This window comes from Medicago sativa, chromosome 8, assembly GCF_051527215.1.
Source record: "Medicago sativa cultivar Bolivia chromosome 8, Bolivia_mono, whole genome shotgun sequence".
Taxonomy (NCBI): Eukaryota; Viridiplantae; Streptophyta; class Magnoliopsida; order Fabales; family Fabaceae; genus Medicago; species Medicago sativa.
The window spans coordinates 51225657-51248307 of record NC_140756.1 but is presented as its reverse complement, the minus strand read 5'-3'; the positions used below and the strand labels follow the sequence as shown (position 1 = coordinate 51248307).

Genomic DNA, 22651 nt, shown 5'->3' with positions numbered 1-22651 from the left:
TGAAATTTTGGCGCGTTAGCTTTCAGATGTTTTATAAGATGTTCCAACACCGGACGAGAAAAGACGAATGTTGAGTTTAATGTTTAAACATCGTGCTATCAATAACAAACAGAAATACGTAAAAGTAAAAGACAAGAAAGTAAATGGCACAGAGAATTGTTAACCCGGTTTGGTGACAAACATACCTACTCTGGGGGCTAACAAGCCGGGAAGGAAATCAACTAGTGTAGTCCTTATTCTAAGTTCTCGGTAAACTCCAAGTTTACAACTTAAGACCTAGGACCTACCCGTACCGACTTCAACCTCGGAACTCCTAGATCCGAGATCTCATCTCGGTTCCACTCAATCACACACCCCGTGATTATACCGATTACAAAACAATGATGAAGTTACCTTCAAACAAAAACTATCTCCTTGCTTCAAAGCTTAGGAGTAGTATTACAACTCAATAAAACACGGTCCTTATCATGTATCAAGGTGACACAAGAAAAGGCTCACAATGAACAACGACTCAAAACCCTAAAAGCTCTAATATGTAAATGACGGCTTGAATAATGAATTAGGTTTTGCGTCCTTCCTTTTATAGTTACGAAGCACTACGGGTTAAATAGACTTGTTGGGCTTCAAAAAAAACACTACGGATCCACGAGCTGATCCGCTTCACAAGAATCAAGAACAAACGAGGTTGTCTCCTAAAATGTCGGAACATTTTTAGGAACAACTAATGCACATCCAAAGTTTCCTAAAATATTGTCATTGTTTTAGGAAATAATCACACAACTGATTACGGACAAAAATCATGCGTCTTGGCCAACAAGTAAAAAGGCGTGGATTCCTTAAGTAGATAAAGCGCGCGTAAATCATGGCACATAAACGGGGCACACTGAACCGTGCCAACATGTTGGAACATCGTATCCAACATCATGCATGAATATTTGTTTTAGCAAAAGTAAGGCCAACATCATGCATGAAATTTTAATTATTGTGGTTGTGAATGTGATGTTATTACTTGTTTTGAAAAGATTAAGTTTAAGAATTATATTGTTTTGAAATGGGATTCTTGTCGGTTGACGAGAATAACTATAAATTAATTGTGTATTATTGATTCCTTAAAAAAGGTATGTTTAATATTTTGAGGTCTCAAGCAAGTATTGCTCCTAGAACTAGGCCTCACTAAGGAACACATTTATTTAATGTATATTTTGTTGGATTTTGTTTGTGAATGAAAGATGTCTTTTGTAAAAGACTGAAACTAATGCTATAATTATTGAAGGCTCCAAAAGAGGAAATATACTATTACATGGTGGAACAAATTTATAGGTTATGATTACATTCTCATAAAATTTTATGTATATCCATCTAGATGAATATCATATTGAAAAAAATGGAGATGTTAAATATCTATATATTACGAGATACACTCTGGAGAAAATAAATGTAGTGAATGAAAAAAAAATATCTACGATTTATACTACACTTATATATTAATGCAATGGAAGCTCATATTGTTGTAAACCTGAAGTTTACATATTATATTATTAGTGCAATGGAAGCACATATTATTGTAAACCGAAGTTTACAAATCGTTGGCAAGACCGGTTGGTTTATCCGGATCTATTATGATGGAGAAGCAAGTTGAAAAAAATAGATATATATTGAAGAGCCAAAAGATTCTTCAATCTAGTAACTATTGTGTGTTACTAGTTCCCAGAGAAAGTTGACAATTTAAAAGAACGAGTCTCTCACTCATATAAGGTGATGTTTAAATTAATACACTGATCATGTGAATCACTTGAATATTATATGATTTGAATCGATGCATCCACTAAATAATCACATGTATATTCACAACCAGAAGTTTGTGAGATTATCATGTCAACAATTTGACTCGGGGTTTATTTTACGAACTTTTCAGAAAGCATTTGATACAATATACTCTCTTGTTATGAGTAAATGACTTTAGTGGATGTCCATTCTTAGTCTTCCATCTTCTTATAACTCCCATAAGTGAGTGGATGGTTAGTGGTCCTTAATTACGTTGATCATTCACTTTCTCATATTGTATCCTATAAATAGGACTCATATTTTAGTGTAAAGACACACTTGAGAAGCAATAAATATACTCTATTGTTCTCCCTTTATCCTTTTCTCTCTACTTTTCTATGTTGTACAATATCTTGCAATGCTAAGGATCAATTTTATATCATTAATTAGTTTTGTTCCTTTTTGATACTCCATTGGCCCATATGTTGATCTTCATATCAACATATATACCTGAGAGAGACAGATTGCGTAGTTGCCCTCTAGATGGAACTTTATTTTTTATAAGCTGTATCTCAACGCAACGCTTATGTTGTTTTTGGATAAGCTATATTTCAAAGCAACGCTTATGTTTTTGTGGAACTTTTTTGCGTGGTTGCTAACATCATTTTCTTTAATCATTTATAATGCATGCGAACAAAGTATTTGTAATGTCTCGACCTTTTTATAACAAGGATTGGAGGGTTGAAGCAAACACTCTCCAAGATCTTTCAAGGTTCTCCATAGTAATAAATCAATAATGATCAAGTTTATGAAATGCATCAACTAATGATATATCCACATAAAGATTGAGACTCACTTCAATGTCAAGATCATACATGCATTTATTGAAATCTCTTAAAAAATATTAGTCTACATTAATCAAGTTCCAAACATGTTTAAGTTTATTTTGCAACAAGTGACTGTTGTGTAAACCATGGTGAGTCTTATGCATCGCTTCACAAGGGCCCTAACCAATGTCTGATCTTGGTCGGTGAAGTCAAAACAAAGCAAGTGGTTTATTCACATGGTTCGTACAATATGTAGTGTCCAATGACACAACATCGTCAAAATAATTCAAACCAAGTAAAATCAAATTTTATTCTCCTTATGATTATCCTTGACAGATTTTACCATAACAACATTTTAGTAGATAAAGGAAAGAAATAACAGTAGCATTGACACAATTTTTTTCAATGTTACCCAAACAAGTAACTATTCAATTCTTACAGCTAGTGAAGTCACTCTCAAAACTCATCTTGCTTCAATGACTGAATCTGTGATGCCATTCACAGAAAAGTTTTCTTCTATGCGTGTAGGGAGTCTTGTATATTCAATACCTCTCACATTTTGAAATGCTGGTGGCTTTGGACTTGGAAGGGATGCAGTGTCATTACCAAACATTGATACAACATCAGACATGGTTGGCCTATCATCTGGACTTTGTTGAACACGAGAGAAGTCCTATATTCACGTATCTTGGTACTAAATGTTTGTTGGAGATATCATCCAATTCGGAGTCAATTAGCTCCATTCCAGAATCGTTGGTCCAAAGATCCCAAGCCTTAAGTTATCAACAAGTAAAGAACCCAAAATTATCACATAGATAGATAATATTTTTATCAGGCATTATAATACTGTACAATGTGTATGACTAATGCATATTTAACGTCTCATCTCAAAAACTCATATTATAACAATGACAATGACTTTAACTAAATTTGCTAAAAAGACCAATTGAGTTGAATTTAGGTACTTACATATCCAAGAAGATTGAAAGAGCTTGTTTGATAAAAACCAGTATTCTTCTTGCCACTTATAATCTCTAACAAAAGAACTCCAAAGCTAAAGACGTCGGATTTAACTGAGAAAAGGCCTTCCATTGCATATTCAGGAGACATGTAGCCACTAAAAACCAACAATAAAGAGTTATTATTAGTTGTTCATTGATCACTTGTCTAAAACTCTGAAGCCAATTTTCATTGCATAATTTGCACTTACTAAGTTCCAACAATCCGATTTGTATTTGCTTGAAGCTCATTATCACCAAATATCCTAGCCATTCCAAAATCTGATATTTTAGGATTCATGTTGGTGTCTAACAATATGTTGCTAGCTTTTAAATCTCGATGAATGATCCGGAACCTAGAATATTGATGCAGATAAAGAAGTCCTTGGGCAATTCCTTCAATTATTCGAACCCGTGTTCCCCAATCTAGCATCCTTCTTTTTACAGCATCTGTTTTACACCAAAAGATTTCACAACTAGAGTCTTGTTTATAATGAATGGAGCATAATTAAGAGTATAATAATTTCTCTGAAAAGTACAAACCGAAGAGAAAACAGTCCAGGCTTTTATTGGGCATGAATTCATAGATGAGCATTTTTTCATCTCGCTCAATGCAACAGCCGAGAAGTCTAACAAGATTATTATGTTGGAGTTTTGCAATTAACAATGCTTCATTTCTCAACTCCTCCCATCCTTGACCAGATCTTCGGGATAGCCTTTTCACAGCAACCTCATCCCCATTCAATAGTATGCCCTGCAGAGGAAAAGTTGTAGAATGTGATAATAGCATAAAGTGTAAATAGTTTGTTAAAAATATTTCTTAAAAAGAACTTTAGAACATGCCTTATAAACAGGTCCAAAGCCACCTTCCCCAAGCTTGTTTGTATCTGAAAAGTTATTAGTTGCTGCTGAAACGCTTGCAAAACTGAATAATGGCAACTTGACTTCTTTCCTCCTTACTTTAATACTCTTATCTGCCATGTCCGAGTCTTTATTAACGTTCATGCTCATGCCTACTTGAAAATTTAGCAAATCATCGCCTACAAAATTTGAAGAGTTGGTTGATGTGATAAGTTAGGTAATTTTAATGTTAAACGGATCACATTAATGAGGAATTATAGTTGCAACGTGAACTAGTTTGCTTCTAACCTTCCCCAGTTTTCTTTCTAGTCCGGTAAACAAATAGGCAAAGCAGTAAAAGAAATAGTAGAAATGAGATCAAAATAACAATTACAAGTAGATTCCTCTTCCCGTTTCCATGTCTTCCAATTGCATTAGAATCTGAAAAGGAGAATTATCAATCAGCAAAATACTTCCATTCATTCCGATGATTGTAATTAGTTTGGTGTTCATTGTATATTCCTTTAAATGATGTTATTAATCAATCATATAGGAAAGAAAAGGAAAAATAAAGAGTGGAGAAATTATATATCTGTTTAAATAGACAAATCCGAACCTAATATATCTGATATGGACCGAGTACAATTATTATAAGGGTAATGATATCAAGTGCACTTCTATCAATATACATTATTTATAACACTCCACCTCAAGCTAATACATGAATTTCTAAGATTCTCAACTTGCAAATAAGTTGGTTAGATCGCTCTGTTGGTATATTGGTATGATCTGTTATAACATAAGCTAGTATATGCCCGAAGGAAGGTACGACCAAGTTATCAACCCACTGTCTAACATTGTTCCAAACTTCCAATGAAATGTTAATCTATCTGAATGTGTTTTGTTTTGTCCTGTTGAACAAGATTACAACAATATTGATGGCTGATTTATTTTCGCAAAAAACTCCAAGGGACCTTCTCGTTTTATCATCAAATTTTCTAGCACGATTATCATCCACAATAGCTCACAATTTTATTTATTTTTGAAAGAATAGCTCACAAATTTCTTGTGTCATAGCTCTAAATTATGCCTCAATGCTTGATAGAGCTACTACACTTTGTCTCTTACTGCCCTATGATACAGGGATCCCAAAGAGGAAAGCATGATATTCTGATGTTAATCTTCTATTATTCACTGAACTTTTATAATCAACACCAATGTATGTATGTATGTATGTATGTATGTATGTATGTATGTATGTATGTATGTATGTATGTGGGTTTCCACCTCTTTTAAAGAAGAGTTATCATCCTCTCGGATCGTGCTTGAATTGGCTTAGCACACTTACTGCATAAGTCAAATATGGCCTATTGTGGGCCAAGTATAAATCAACATATCCACTAATCTCTAACAACATTGGATTAATAGGAATACTCGTGTGCTTGTTTCCCGCAATAGATCAAGCACATACTCAAGTGATTTTGTGATTTTGATTAATAGAAATGACCAAGACATTTCCGAAGCCATATTTGTGAGGCAGGATTATGAGACTCTAACCGAAGATGAAGTACAAAAAACAACATCTTTTGACTAGTTCGTAATACAGAAAGATATTATAACCCTCTGTTCCTTAGTGTTAGAATGTGTAGTGTGAGAAACTGCTAAAGTATATGAACTAGTGGTGTGATTTTTATTAACCTGGGATAAGAGGTGTTTCAGACCGGCCATAAGGTTTCCATAATGACACATGGGCAAAATGTTCACCGACTTAAGGCGCATCACCTGAAAGACCATGCTAACAACAATATGCCTTGTCTCACTGAAACGTGCCCCCTCTCATCAAGCACTGTACACGCTAGACGTGAGGGTGGATATTGAAAGTATTTCTAGTTTGTTTGGAGTCTCACATTACTCAAGTTCATGGCATGTTGAGTGTATATAAATATGATTGAACACTCTCGACCTTTGAGATAGTTTTGTGATGAGATCCAAACCTTAATAGTAAGGTTTCAAATATCTTAGTATATTTCAAAGTAAAATTATATTCGGGTATATTTTAAATACCTTAACAGCACTCATGATACGGAGTAAAAATTATATCCGAGTATATTTCAAAATTGTAATGACCGTACATGCATTAATTCACTTAAATAGACTAATTTAAATCTAATGAGATTATCAAATGAGTCTGGTACAATTTTTAACTAGTGCCCCGGAGGCACTGGTTAACACAACCCTTTTTATAAATATAGATTTTTCACAATAGAAAGACGACATGATAAAGGGAAAGTAGGTTCCTTCAACTTGCTTATAAAAAAATAAAAATACAAATAAAAGGTTCCTTCAACTTACTTGTGATAGGTCTGTCCAGGCTAACTCTGAGAAAAAACTTTAGTCTATAATTATAAATACTATTATTATAAGCATCCACAGTCGAGGTGTTCTTCAGAGTCGGTACTTGATGATTCCACAGCATGCAGTTACCGTTAGAAATATCATAAGCATAAAGAACACAAGAACAGTTAGTGAAGCAAATATCAGTGCATTGTGATAACTTATCCACCTGCAGGTGTACATGATATGGAGGTGATTCAACAAAAATATTCAAAGGATGGAATTCATCTGTAATGTTGTTGGTGTTGCAGGACAACTTATTTATTCTTTGACATCCAGCTGACCTATCCCCCTTACTCCAAGAATCAGCATCAGACTTTTTGAAACCGTTGAGACATTGACAAGCATCAACAGCTTGTGGATTACAAACAGAAAAATTTCCACATGAATTGTTTATCACACACTGATAAAACTTTTGAAAAACGAATTGCCTAGATTCCTCGGACCAGGCTTGGTATTTAAGATCTCCAGACGCTTCTAATATTAACTGAGAATTGCTATAAATTGGAAGAGTGGTATACTTCAACCCGTAGCTCGGTTTCAATTTCAAATCTACTTGGTTAAAAAATTCCTGAATAGAAAAATTGGAATTATCATTAATCCACACAACATTTGAACCATTGCTATCTGATAGATACCCAAAGCCAGAATCATAGCGGAGAGTAAATGATCCCGGGAAGGGGTCGTCTGTACGCTTCCATGATCTCAATGACCAAGTGCGTCCTGTGACAGTATCGTGTCCTATGTTCATTCCAGGTAAAAGGGTATCGGTGGGGTTATCAAAGCTCTGCCATAAAATTACTTGGTTAGAATTATTCACCAGTACCAAGTTTCCTGTGTCCAAGAGGGTTGCGTAGGTACTATTACTATTGTTGTTACTTGGAGCACCAGTCACGTGGCGCATCATACCTCCATCTATGATGACAATGTTACCATCATCGTGAACGGTAAGAAACGCCGAGGATGTTTGAGGTGGGTGCTCTCTGTTGGCAACCCAAACAATATTGTCATTTGCTACCTTTTTGAACCATATACCTATGTAGTAGTACTTGGTCGAGTTCTCTCCGTTTCTAGTGAAAAATCCCAGTTCGTAGTTCCCACCCTTTGAAACAAGTGTGTCTGAATTTCCAACCGATTGCCCCATGACTAGCATTTCTCTGTAGGATGTTGCATTTACGCATAACATATTGAGGCAACAAAATAATGATAATATTAGCAAGGAAATAATTTTAGAAGCCAGTGCCATGATAGATAGTTTGCACTTTGCAATGCTCAATTCAAAACTTTTGGCTTAATATGTTGGTGATTAATTAATTTAGTTATTTCAGGAGACTTTGAATGGTAGTAAGTCTCCCATTTCAGCATCTTTGTGGTCCAAGCAGATTAAAGCCATTAAACTAAAATACAACATTGATATTGATTTAATCCACACATTATTTTGAGTGGAAAAATAATAACATCCCCTACACCTTCCTTCAAAAAAAAAATAATAACATCCCCTACACCTAGTCTGTACCTCATATTTCTCCTAACTTTCACAATAATTATTCGGAACAAATTATATATTCATATTGATCTATTCCTTAAAAAATCGGGTCCTCCCAACTCACTGTATAGACTCACCCTAAATACACTCAATCAAGGCCGCACAAAGAGATTTGGACGGTACATTTCATATCACAAATCTCTTTGTGCGACCTTGATTTTATGCAATTCATTTCTCACCCTATGAGTTTCTCACACGCTTTATGCAATTCAGATTTTATAATCTAAACTGTTTTAAAACCTATCAAACCTCCAAAAACACGTTGAAATATTTCGTATTTTAGAATTCGGATAGGGCGCACGAGAAGCTCATAGGATGGGAAAAACAATGCCCAATCTAATATACTCGAGAGGTGTCCGAGACTAGGGTTTAGGGGTTCTCAAACCCTAATTCTTTGCTATAAGGCTAACTCAAAGCATTTGCCAATATGTACATTTTTTTACCTTAAAACCTCACATATTAATGCATTCTTACTTGATTGTCGGAAGGTTAGCAAGTACTTCTCCCTTTCATCACCAATGTCATCATCCCCTCAAGCACCTTTTCAAAACGTGAATACGATGTGGTAAAGTACTAGCCAAAACATGATAATAAATCCCCTAGTGTAGGGATGGTAATTTAATCTCAACCAAAATAGATAAGCATTAAGCTTCACTTGGTTTCATGCTTCTTGTTTGCACTATCGCAAGCGCGCAAACATATTAATGCAATAAAATAATAACATTTGCAAGGAAACAGTTGCAGAAGTCCTTGTAGTTACTTTAAAATGGATGACGTATCATAACCCCGCCTATCTTGCAACGATGCATGCCCGATACGTATCGGGAGAGTATTCGAAGATTAAATTTTATTTTATTTTTAAAATAACTATCCAATACTTTTCGGATAAATTGGGATACGAGCGATAGGCGGTGGAAAACCGAGCATGTGCGGGATACACGATGTTTCTATTTATTTATTTTAATTGACTAAGTAATGATATTTTGTATTTAGGATATATCATATATGTAATTGACTAATTGTCGCTTTCTTTATTTACATTTATATTTCTATTGTTGTCGCCGTCTGTTTTGTCTTGCCTCTTTGTTTGTTTGAGAACGATGATATTGTTGATTATTGTGTGAAGGCAATTTCATTGTTGTGCCTTATCATTTTTCTATGTCGGTTTGGTCTAGGTTTTGCACCAATTTTTTTGCTTTTGAGTTTTAGCTCATATTTTGTATTTTGAGTTTTAATATGTAGTTTAAATTTAATTTTTTATGAAGCATCTCAGTAGTATCGTATCTTGAATTTTAAAAAATTTCCGTATTGATTTTGTATCGTATCATGTATCTCGGGCTTCATAGATCGTGATAGTTCGCAATGCTCAATTCAAAAAATTTGGCATAATATGTTAAGTATTAATTATTTTGTTTAAGAAGACTTTGAATAGTAAGTCTCCCATTTCAGCATCGTTGTGGTCCAGGAAGATTTAAGTCATCGCTAGAATACAACATAGATATTTACTAGGCTGGGATGTAGGTGTAAACTATTCACTCAACATGTTCTAATCTTGGAGTAAAGACTTTGGTGCCAAACATACAATGGTGTCGCCATAACTGCATCTCCACCACACACACACATCACACACACATCCCCACACACATCCACACACATCAATGGCGGGATTTCCCCAATGGCACCAAAACTATGTCATGGAAATATTTCCCCTAATCTTGAGTGGAAAAATATACTCCATTACCTACCTCATATTTCTCTTAAATTTTTTACTATATTTTTCACGATAAATAACCCGATAAAAAATATTATATTCCCAAAATTTCAAAAGAGAGATGCTAAATGGTATAACATGCTCTTTTTTTTGGTAGCGAGTTTTGAACCTCAAACCTTAAATATACTATTTATTGTACATACAACCGAGCTAAACTCACGGACAAATGGTACAACATGCTCTCTTACGAAATTTTATGAACGTCCCATGCGCAGCATATCTGCTCATTTATTTTACTAAAAAATGGGAGATTAAAGTAAACAAATACTAACATTAGGTTCTTTTTTCTTCAAAAAAACTAACATTAGGTTCTTTCAAAAAACAATACCAACACTAGGTTAAAAATAATAACAAAAATAAAAATAGTGATCAATTTATAGAAAAAAATAAAATAATAATAATAATAATAATAATAATAATAATAATAATAATAATAATAATAATAATAATAATAATAATAATAATAATAATAATAATAATAATAGTGACTTGAATCAAATAAAAAATTGTAACAAGCTTTATCAACAAAAAATTTAAAAAAAATTAGCAAAATTTTTCCCATGCAAGGCACGGGTCTCAAACTAGTAATAATAATAGTGATCATGTCCCATACCTTGGACGATAAAGTCCTAGATTAGCAAAAAAAGAAGTTAAGAAATCAATTTATATCTTTGAAACCGACAAAATATGTATGTGGCAGTGGCACATAGAAATCGAATCAGTGTTGAATTGTTGTTTCTACTCTGCATAGAGAACAAAAACAAATCCAGCTATTTCTCGTTCGTGAAATTTCGTACGCGTATTTGTACCATTCAATATTTCTCATTTTCAAAAACTAAAAAATATTTAGAATTTCATTTTTTTTATTTCTAGCGTGGCAGTGACAAACAAATCCAGCTATTTCTCGTTCGTGAAATTTCGTACGCGTATTTGTACCATTCAATATTTCTCATTTTCAAAAACTAAAAAATATTTAGAATTTCATTTTTTTTATTTCTAGCGTGGCAGTGAGACTTTCTCTAACCTTTTGTTTTGTGCCGTTTTGACGGTGTTTCCGTTCCAAAATTTGTATGGATTATTTTACATTGAGACTTTCTTTGACCTTTTGTATTGTGTCGTTTTGACGATATTTCCGTTATTAGAATTTGTATGGATTATTTTACACTGATTTTCATACTTCGTTAATATTTTACCAACTCTGAAATTGTCACCAACATGCAAATTCATTCGTTAGCATTGTTGAGTTGTTGTTGCTGCTGCAAGTCTCTCTTCAACTTTTGGATTATATGAAGAATTTAGGAATGAGGAATTGTGTTTGTCAAACCTTTGATTTCGTTCTCAAAAACGCACTTGATGATAAATCGCTGATAATAATTGATGCTGTATAGGTGGGATGAATGGGGATGTTAGTTTCTCTAGGTCAAAGCCCATTGTTGAGCATTATTAAGAGTCAATTATAAGAATTAAAATGTGTAATTAGTCAAGTGAACATAAAATGAGAATAGAAATGTTTATTAAGGTGTTGTGCAAATTACGTGATTATGTTAATTTGTCTTAAATCCTTGATTGTGCAAAATTTTCAATGTGTTTAAATTTGATTCAAACATTCAATTCCTATATCCAAAAAGAAAAAATCACAATTTAAATTAATTAAATTGCTTCTCTAAACCCTAATATAAGTTCTACAAAATGATTGAAATTTCTTTCAAACTTTTAATATTCATATTGTTTATCGAGCACCAAATATTTTTTTAAAAAAAATTATGGGACTTCTTCTTCACCCAATAGTTAAGTTTATTTAGTAGCCAACCATCAATCATTTGAAACCACGTCACTTTTTAAAAGTTTGGTTTAATTTTGCCTAGCAAATATTGGTGTAACAAAAATAAAAAATAATCCTATCAGTTAACTATGTCAGTCAAGCCAAGAATTTCCTAGCACCATTTCCTGGATTATCATTGTCCTTAACTCCTTATCAACAATTAGTTTGAAACGTGCTGAGCCCAACATAGTCACAGTTCCATGACCAGCAAATAGTTTTTCATAATTATCTAGTAGTTAATTAAAAGAGCGTTAAGATAAATCCGATCTCCCACATACAGAATGAGAACATAACCCCAAAAACAGTCACAAGCAAATTTGTACATCTACATGAAAGAGTATATACCAGTTCGGAACCAAATACATCTAAAGGAACCAAAATCATCAAGCCATACAAAGCCATCCATAATCTTTCCAGAGTTGTAACATCCAGGAAAATGCAACCTGACAGGAAGAGAAAGAGAGCACATAACAAATAAAGAAATGCACCCCCACGTCATACACAATACTTCTTTGTCTTCTTGCATTAATATAATTTTTTACATCCGTCCATGTAAATCCAACATTAGCTTTATACCCTTTAGTTATCCTGCAGGTTCTGATCACCGCCTTGAAAGCTTCAAAAACCAATGAAAATCGATGCTTGATTTATTTTTGAAAATAATGCTTTTTCTATTCTCTCTATCAAAACTCGTTTTTTATAGGACTAAAATCAAAGTAGGTATATTGATATATAGGAATCAAAAATATAATTAAGCCAAAGAAATACAAATCTTTATTTATAGAGCATATTTAAAGTTTAACTAATTTTCTAAACTACTATCAAATTTTATTCTCCTATTGATTATCCTTCACAGATTTTACTACAAAAACATTGGAGTAGATAAAGGAAAGAAATAACAGTAGCATTGACACAAGTTTTTTCAATGTTACCAAACAAGTAACTATTCAATTCTTATAGCTAGCGAAGTCACTCTCGAAACTCATCTTGCTTCAATGACTGAATCTGTGATGCCATTCACAGAGAAGTTTTCTTCTATGCTTTTAGGAAGTCTTGAATATTCAATACCTCTTATGTTTTGAAATGCTGGTGGCTTTGGACTTGGAAGGGATGCAGTGTCATTACCAATCATTGATACAACATCAGACATGGTTGGCCTATCATCTGGACTTTGTTGAACACAGAGAAGTCCTATATTCACGTATCTTGGTACTAAATCTTTGTTGGAGATATCATCCAATTCTGAGTCAATTAGCTCCATTCCAGAATCGTTGGTCCAAAGATCCCAAGCCTTGAATATTTAACAAGTAAAGAATCCAAAATTATCACATCGATAGATAATATTTTTATTAGGCATTATAATACTGTACAATGTGTATGATTAATGCATATTTAATATCTTAACTAAAATACTCATTATAACAATGACTTTAACTAAATTTGCTAAAAAGACCAATTGAGTTGAGTTTAGGTACTTACATATCCAAGAAGATTGAAAGAGCTTGTTTGATAAAAACCAGTATTCTTCTTGCCACTTATAATCTCTAACAAAAGGACTCCAAAGCTAAAGACGTCGGATTTAACTGAGAAAAGGCCTTCCATTGCATACTCAGGAGACATGTAGCCGCTAAAAACCAACAATAAAGAGTAATTAGTTGTTCATTGATATTAGTTGTTCATTGATCACTATTATTAATTCATTGTACTTACTAAGTTCCAACAATCCGATTTGTATTTGCTTGAAGCTCATTCTCACCAAATATCCTAGCCATTCCAAAATCTGATATTTTAGGATTCATGTTTGTGTCTAACAATATGTTGCTAGCTTTTAAATCTCGGTGAATGATCCGGAACCTTGAATATTGATGCAGATAAAGAAGTCCCTGGGCGATGCCTTCAATTATTCGAACCCGCGTTTCCCAATCTAGAATCCTTCTTTTTACTGCATCTGTTTTGACAAAAAAAGACGTCAACACTAGGGTCTGGGTTATATTGAATGGAGCATAATTAAGAGTATAACTTTTTATCTGAAAAGTACAAACCGAAGAGAAAACAATCCAAGCTTTTATTGGGCATGAATTCATAAATAAGCATTTTTTCATCTCGATCAATGCAACAGCCGAGAAGTCTAACAAGATTATTATGTTGGAGTTTTGCAATTAACAATGCTTCATTTCGTAACTCATCCCATCCTTGACCGGAACTTCGGGATAGCCTTTTCACAGCAACCTCACCCCCATTCAATAATATACCCTAGAAAGGAAAAGTTGTAAGAAAGTTATAATAGTATAAAGTGTAAATGGTTTGTTAAAAATCTTGCTTAAAAAGAACTTCAGAGCATGCCTTATAAACAGGTCCAAAGCCACCTTCGCCAAGTTTATTTGTATCCTATTATTGACATGAGAAACATAACATGATAAAGAGAAAGTAGGTTCCTTCAACATAACATGAGATAAAAATTTGTTTTAATATTATTACCATTAATATCAATGGAGCTGTTCTTGAGAGTCGGTACTGGATCATTCCACAACATGCAGGTACCACCTAATATATCATAAGCAAAAGCAACACAGGAACAATTAGTGAAGCAAGCATAATTACATTGTGCCGCTGCCGCCATATCCACCTGCAGGTTCATATGAGGTGGAGGTGATTCCACTAACATGTAGAGAATCTATCTTTACTGCAGGACAAGTCATTTATCCTGACACATCCAGCTGACGTGTCTCCCTGCCCCCAAGAATAAGCATCAGACGGTTTAAAACCATCGAGACATTGACAAGGCTCAAGAGCTTGCGGATTACAAATGGAAAGTTTTCCACACGGATTGTCTGTGGCACACTTGGATGACTGTAGAACAACCCAACTCTTAGATTCCTCTGACCAGGTTTGGTATTTAAGATCCCCATACACTTCCAATATCAAACGAGAATTGCTATCAGTTGGAAGAGTGTAATATTCGTTGTCGTTCTGTTTCAATCCAAACTGGTTGACGTCAAACAAAACAGAACTCATACTTGATAGAGTCAATGAGCCAGAATCAACTAATTGGAGAGTATAGGTATATGGTCCCTCAGTAGGGTCATCTTCACTCTCCCATGATCGCATTAACGAAGTTTTTCCAATTTTCATTCCAGGCAAAAGGGTGTCCGAGGGGTTATCAAAACTCTGCCACAAAATCGCACGGTTAGAGTTGTTCACCAGTACCAGGTTTCCTGTGTCCAAGAGAGTTGCGTAGATACTAATACTATTGTTGTTCTGATTTCTTGTCACGTCGTGCGTATTAGCTCCATCTATGAGGCGAATGTTACCGTTGTGAATGGTTAGCAACGCTGAGGAGGTAACAAATTGGTACACGAGGTATCTTTCAACCCAAACAATCTTGTCATTTGGTACCTTTTTAGACCTTATACCTACGCAGTACTGGGTCGAGTACTCTAGCTTTGTAGTGAAAAATCCTAGTTCGTAGTGTCCACCCATTGAAACAAGTGTGTCTGAAATTCTTACTGATTGCCCCATTACTAGGAATTCTCTGTAGGATGTTGCATTTACGCAAAACATATTGAGGCAATAAAATAATGATAGTATTAGCAAGGAAACAGTGTTAGAATCCAGTGCCATGATAGTTCCCACTTTGCAATGCTTAATTCAAAACTATAGGCATAGTAAGTTGCTGATTAATTTATGAATTTATTTATTTGAGGAGACTTTGAATAGTGAGTCTCCCATTTCACAATCTTGGTGGTCCAAGCTGATTAAAGTCATTAAACTAAAATACAACATAGATTTTCTTTTAGAGGTAAAATACAACATAGATATTGATTTAATCCACACATTATGTTTAACGTGGGTCGTGGGTGAAGCAACTTTTAAGTTAACACGTTCTAGATTTTGAGTGGAAAAATATACTTGATAACATCCCCTACACCTAGTTTGTACCTAATATTTCTCCTAACTTTCACAATAATTATCTGGAACAAATTATATAGTCATATTGATCAATTCTTTAAAAAATTGGATCCTCTTAACTCACTAGCAGCCAATACACATATCATTGTATAGACTCACCCTAAATACACTCAATCAAGACCGCATAAAGGAGACTTTGAGTAGTAAGTCTCCCATTTCAGCAAAAAAATTATAGTGATCATGTCTCATACCATGGACGATAAAATCCCCAGTTAGCGGAAAAAAGTGTTAAGAAATCAATTTATTTCTTAGAAACCGACAAAATAGGTATATGGCACACATAAATCAAATCAGTGTTGAGTTGCTGCTTCTACTCTTCATAGAGAACAAAAAGAAATCCAGCTAGCTATTTCTTGTTCATGAAATTTCGTACGCACTTGGATTCGCACCATTCGGCATTTCTCATTTCAAAAACTAAAAATATTTAGAATTTGAGATTTTTACTAAAATTTGTATTGCTTAATTTATGCGAGACTCTTTGACCTTTTGTCTTGTGTAGTTTTGACGATATTTCCGTTACAAAAATTTGTATGGATTATTATTTTACACTGATTTTAATACTATGTATTTTATCAATCATATTTTGCCAACTATGTAGAATTGCCATCGGCATTCAAACTCATTCGATCATATCAACTATGTGAATTGTCACTGGCATTCGAACTCATACGTTAGCATTGCTGAGCTGTTGTTGCTGCTGCAAATCTTTCTTCAACTTTTGGATTGTATAAAGAATTTTGGAATGAGGAATTGTGTTTGTCAAACCTTTGATTTCATGCTCAAAAACTCACTTGGTAAATCGCTGGTGGTAATCATTGGTGTTGTATAAGTGGGATATGAATGGGAATGTCTAATTTCTCTATTTTGTCCAGGTGAAAGCCAATTGTTGAGCCCTATTTATCGAGTGAATTACAAGAATTAAAATGTGTAATTAATAAGTGGATATAAAATGAGAATAGAAATGTTATTAAGGTGTTGTTCGCTTCCCGTTACACACTAAATGTACAAATTACATGATCATGTTAATTGTCTTAAATCCTTTATTGTGCAAATTACTATTCAATGTGTTTATGTGATTGAAACGTGCTGAGCCCAACATAACCTCAGTAATAACACTCGAATTCCTATATCCTATTAGAAAAACTTCACAATTTAAATTAATTAAATTGCTTCTCTAAACCCTAATATAAGATCTACAAAATGATCCTAATTTCTTTCAAACTTTTAATTTTCATAGTTTGTCAAGCCCTAAATATTTTAAAAAAAATAATGGGACTTCTTCACACAATAGTTAAGTTGATTTAGTAGACAACCATCAATCATTTGAAACCACGTCACTTTTTAAAAGTTAAGATTAATTTTGCCCAAGTACCAGTTAGTGTAACTTTTTCTCTTGGATTTCGTCCAAAAAACCAACTCTCATGGCTCCTTTAAAATATTATTATATTGATAAAAAAAAGTATAAAAAATCCTATCAATTTACTATGTCAAGAATTTCCTAGCACCAACATACTGAGCCCAACATAGTCACAGTTCCATGACCAGCAAATAGTTTTTCATAATTATCCAGTAGTTAATTAAAAGAGCATTAAGATAAATCCGATCTCCCGCATACAGAATGGGAATATAACCCCAAAAACAGTCACAAGCAAATTTGTACATCTACATGAAAGAGTATATACCAGTTCGGAACCAAATACAATCTTACAACAGCCTAAAGGAACCAAAATCATCAAGCCATACAAAGCCATCCATAATCTTTCCAGAGTTGTAACTTCCAGGAAAATGCTCTAAAGTGCAACCTGACAAGAAGACAAAGAGAGCACTTAACAAATATTTCCAACAATCCATTTTGGATCAGGTACATTCTGCAATGGAGTTGAAAAAATGCAAGAAGAAAAAAAGGGAATGGATAAAAATCAAGACTCAGATTTGACCATTTGCAGGTATTTCATAGAAAAGTATGGAAGGGCGGTTGTGGGGGGATTACTACAAGTCTTTCTTGTTTGGTTCATTATTTTGGAAGCAAAACGGGGGTACGGGAATCCGAAGCAATATCCTCCTAGCAGAAATTTTGCTCCCCTACAATAATTGGGGTGATTTGGCCCAAGAGTTGCTATAAAGTTTAAATTGACTAAAATATATTCCAACATTGTCTCGGACCATATATTAAAAAGCCAAAGCTGTAAAAAGTAATGTTGCACTTGCTCTCCATTAAAATCTATCAAACACCAATCCTATAAATCAAACAAAATATCTCATCCAATCCCTCCCCTACCATCCCCTGGTTTGAACCAAACTACACACTTGAACAAGAAACAGTTTTCATCGCTTTTGCATCTGCAATATCTATCAGTCTGCAAGCATTATTTGCTCAAACCAAAGGATAAAGAGCAAGATCCCATCCACTGACAAACAACAAAACAAGGTATTTATATGTTATAGCAGGTACAAAAAGGAGAAAGGGCACACCTGCAGAGACAGTTGAGGTGATGAATTGGGCTCCGACTAATCTTCTGCACCAAACCAACCAACAATTATGGAGTTAATTTTCAATTACACAACCAACATAAATGTATCGAAGATGTAAAAGAACAAGTATCCACCAGTGTCTTGAAATGACATGTAGATACAACTCTAAATTACATTGAAAAATGACAAGTCAAGTACATGATAATATATTAGAAGATAGCAGGAATAATGTCAAATTATATCAACATTAAATCCAAGCAATGCAGATAAAATGCATAAAAGTTAAAATAAACAAAGCATAAATACAGATAAAATGCATAAATCCAGCTTCCATATTTGACTTACAACATATGAATAAGATAACACATAAGAAACATAAATAAAATTACACACGCACATTCAGCCACATATTTAACCTATGTTGTCAATAGTGGGCTAGTGGCACATGTAGCCGATAGTAGGCTAGTGGCACATTGTAGCCGATAGTACTAGGGAGGCACGGAGCAATGGCTAGCCACCCGCACATGTGGCAATGCAAAGCAGAATGAAGAGGTTTGCAACTGAGATTTGCTTTGCGTTTTACAGTGGTGACACAACAACAGAACCGTTATTGTGTTAGGGGGGTTTGAAAACCCTAGAAACTGAGTCATTACAGTGGTATTTTAAGGATTCGGCTCAAAAAGAGAATCCCAGTATACCTCTCTTCTCTTCACTGTGACCAGAAACACACTCCTTTCCTCTTCACTTTCCCATCTACTGTGAAGCAGTTGCGGATGTCCAAGCCTCTTTATTCTCATTACAAGAGACATGACAACTCTTACTCATTCTTAACCATCAATATCATTAACAAGTGGCTCTGCAGATTCTGGTGCCCATATGTTTAGATCAAGTGGGATAACATTGATATATCATGACAATGAAATAGTTTAAAAGGACAAGAAGGATGGGAAGGCTACATGATATTTCTGCGGTAAAACAACTACTTTAGGACGAATTACTAGTGAAAAAAATATCAGCTGGGAATAAGAGCTGCAGGTCGCCACACCAAAATACCCGCTGATACAAAATTGATTTTGAAGGTAGCCTGATGTTGCACCAAAATACTCCTCAAAATACGTCGGTATTTAAATGTATCTTTTGCTTATGACTTTTGTTTTTAATTATGAATTATAAGTATTTCATGAATTGAGTAATTTGATTCAATTAGTAGCAATTATGTGGTTATAAGTATTAACTGAGTAGTTATACAAAATATATCAGAGCAGCCATCTCGCACCACAATCGCAGATATTTTTATGAATCTTAATTTTAAAATCCAATCCAATTTGCATTTACTCCAAATCAGAGAAGCGCAATATTGAAACAGGTCAGATCAAGCACGTGGAAATGGCACACTAAGCTCACAAGCGTTACAGCCTGGAAAATCTCATGCTTACAGTTGTCGCACAAGGTTCCTCCCCGACACTCACAAAGTTTATGGAATACCCTAGACCAGCTAAATCATAAATGAGTTATTTGGATGCATTTGCTAGGTAACGCGAATCTTTATCATAAGCTTTGTAATTAAAACCAAATATGTTCTCACATGATTCATAAATGATACAAAGAAATCCAACTTCGAAAGTCCACGGGCTATCAAGGATGGTTCATGAATCAAGGGGACATTGATTTGTCACTACTAAGAGCGAATTCTTAAAATATAAGGACCTAATTGATAGTGGGTGGCTAAATATAGGGACCAACTTGACGGTTTAATAAAGTCAGAGACCTTTTTTAATCATCCATGACGTCACTTTCATGATATATTAGAAAAACCCCTACAAAATCAAGGACTAATTTGGTGGTTTACCCCACATAAAATCCATATCCCATGCTCTAACATACCACATGCCATATAAAATCACACACTACTTCAACAATCAAACTATACACTACCACCACAAACATCATCAAATTCAATTCAATTATTCAATCAACAAAAACAACCTGCAAAATCATCACAACCAAAAACAAATTCCTCAAAAACCCTAACCTTTCTTATGTTCATGCACAACAGGCTTAATAACAGCTTCACCCTCATCACCTTCCTTAACAGCAACAACAGCTTCAGCAGCATCCTTATCATCAGGATAACGAACAACAACAACAGGACAAACACAATGATGAACACAGTAATCACTAACACTCCCAAGCTTCCCATCACTCCCTCGACGCACCGCGCCGAATCCACGGCTTCCCATGATCACAGCACTAAGACCAAGACGCTCAACTTCAAGACATAACCGTTCCTTCATATCATGATCCTTCACAATATGGATCTTATACGGAATCTGAGCTTCTTTGAGCGGTTTCGCAAGATCAGCAGACTTCGTCGCGGTGAAAGCGTCGTAGTCTTCTTCTAGCTTCCGTTTCGGCGTGGAAGAGATCTCGGTGTTATTGGTGGCGATGTTTATGGCTTCTTCTTCTGAGTTTGGATCGGTGTTGATGGAGAGATCGATGGAACCCCAATCAGCGCCGAAGAGGACGTCGGTAGGGCTGACGTGGAGGAGGATGACAGCATCACCGGGTCGGATGTAGTGTTGTACGGCCCAGCGTACAGCGTACGCGCTCTCGTCGGAGAGGTCAACGGCGACGCCGATTTTACGACGGGCGCCGGCGGTGGGAGTTGGTGTTGCGGCGGACTGGTGGCGAGGGGAGGAGGGGTGGTGGATTCGGATTTGGGGGAGTTGTGGGTCGGATTCGTATGCGGTGTTATTGGGGTTCTGCATTTTTTGGTTTTTGGACAAGAGAGAAAAAAGAGGGGTTTTCTAAAGAGAGAGAGATTTGTTTCTTACTTGCTAAGAAGTAGGGAAGTGTGTTAATCAAGGGATTGGGGTTTTATTATTAGAGTATTACTTTTCCCACCCTATGATCTTCTCCCGCGCCCCGTAAATTTTCTAAAAATCGCTTATACATTAGGATTATAGAATCCGGATTGCATTAGCACCATGAAAAAAAGTATAAATGATGGAATTTTGAATTTTGGGTGTAAAAATCATGGAGCAAATGATAGAGGAGAACTTTTGTATATTGTTAGTGCATTCCAATGTGCTCCTGGCTTGGTTGAACTTATTATACATGTAAACATGATTACCTAAGCTTCTTAGCTTATTTCTTATTGTTGTATTTTGACACTTTAATTTTTACACTTCGAGTTGCATCGATGTTTCTACCGTACAAGTGTCGGATCATTCGGAAGAGCTAGAATGCGGTAGTGATTGCCTTAATAATGCGGATGGTGAATATCCATGTTAGAGCATGTAGAATTTCTCGGCATGCAATGAGTTTGATACGGTTCATACTTGCAAATTCAACATCGTTAAGGACTCTTACTTTTAAAGTTTGTCTTGGTTCTAAGAGTTTAGATGCACATAGAATTTTAAAAGATTTGTTACATATGAAAAATTTGGTGTTGGTGCATTCGGAATATAGAATCCGGATTGCATCGGCACCATGAAAAAAGGGTGTTTAGGGGGTTTTCGGATTATGTAATCAGAAAAAATCATGTAACGCGCCCTATTTTTGAGCTTGGTGATTGGATAGGGTATAAATAGTGAGAGAGACTGTGTGGGAGGACGGGTGCCCTACAAGTTGGGCTCTTGTGTTTACTTGATTGAGCCTATAAGATGGGTCACAAGTTTATTTGATGAGATGATTGTTTCGTTTCTTGAAGAATTCCGCTCTTTACTCGAAACGGTTTGCTCATTCCCAAAGTAAATGTTCAAAATACTCCTACGCATGTTAACTCACGCAGTGTGAATTAAGTCACGTTAGTGTTAAATTTACGTGAGTTAAGTCATGTGCGTGACTTAAGTCACGCAAAAAAAAAACACACCTTGAAACCCAACGTGAGTTAACTAATTTTGTTTCATACATATTCTAACAAAGTTTCTTAGCAAGAGTGGTTTTAACTATCTACCACTTGGGCCAATCAGCCAAAAATGTTATTTTAACTATTTTTAGTTGATTTTGGTGGATGCCCTATTCCGTATATCTTAGTCTAAATAAATCATTTCAGTGGATGGTTTAGAGCATATTGTTGCTGTTGAACGATACTCACTTGCCCTTGACATCACAATTTATGTTTGATAATTTTCAAAGAAATAATTATGTAATCATGATTTAGTGGTACAGAGCTGAAAGCTTTGTCGTATCATCAAAGGTTCTAAGCTCATGTTCATGGATGAAACAGACAAAACCAGCGTGCGT

The 22651-nt window shown here is 34.9% G+C and overlaps 1 protein-coding gene and 2 pseudogenes across 3 annotated transcripts; all 3 read right to left on the bottom strand.

Annotated features, from left to right (window-relative positions):
- Nucleotides 1–2952: 2952 nt before the first annotated feature.
- On the bottom strand, nucleotides 2953–8286 carry LOC146899388 (G-type lectin S-receptor-like serine/threonine-protein kinase At4g03230; annotated as a pseudogene). Its single transcript, XR_015023987.1, has 7 exons — nucleotides 6782–8286; nucleotides 4739–4870; nucleotides 4433–4629; nucleotides 4133–4343; nucleotides 3802–4039; nucleotides 3561–3708; nucleotides 2953–3364 (listed from the first exon to the last, which is right to left on the bottom strand). The product of XR_015023987.1 is annotated as a G-type lectin S-receptor-like serine/threonine-protein kinase At4g03230 (transcript).
- A 3877-nt stretch (nucleotides 8287–12163) lies between these two features.
- On the bottom strand, nucleotides 12164–15679 carry LOC146899387 (G-type lectin S-receptor-like serine/threonine-protein kinase At4g27290; annotated as a pseudogene). Its single transcript, XR_015023196.1, has 6 exons — nucleotides 14406–15679; nucleotides 14306–14350; nucleotides 14005–14215; nucleotides 13673–13910; nucleotides 13442–13589; nucleotides 12164–13253 (listed from the first exon to the last, which is right to left on the bottom strand). The product of XR_015023196.1 is annotated as a G-type lectin S-receptor-like serine/threonine-protein kinase At4g27290 (transcript).
- A 1790-nt stretch (nucleotides 15680–17469) lies between these two features.
- LOC146899386 (universal stress protein PHOS32-like) lies at nucleotides 17470–21257 on the bottom strand. The gene is made up of 3 exons (XM_085738874.1): nucleotides 20436–21257; nucleotides 18404–18447; nucleotides 17470–17733 (listed from the first exon to the last, which is right to left on the bottom strand). Exons 1-2 carry the CDS (start codon nucleotides 21169–21171, stop codon nucleotides 18440–18442), a joined length of 744 nt encoding a protein of 247 aa, XP_085595000.1. The 5' UTR covers nucleotides 21172–21257; the 3' UTR covers nucleotides 17470–17733; nucleotides 18404–18439.
- Nucleotides 21258–22651: the final 1394 nt, after the last annotated feature.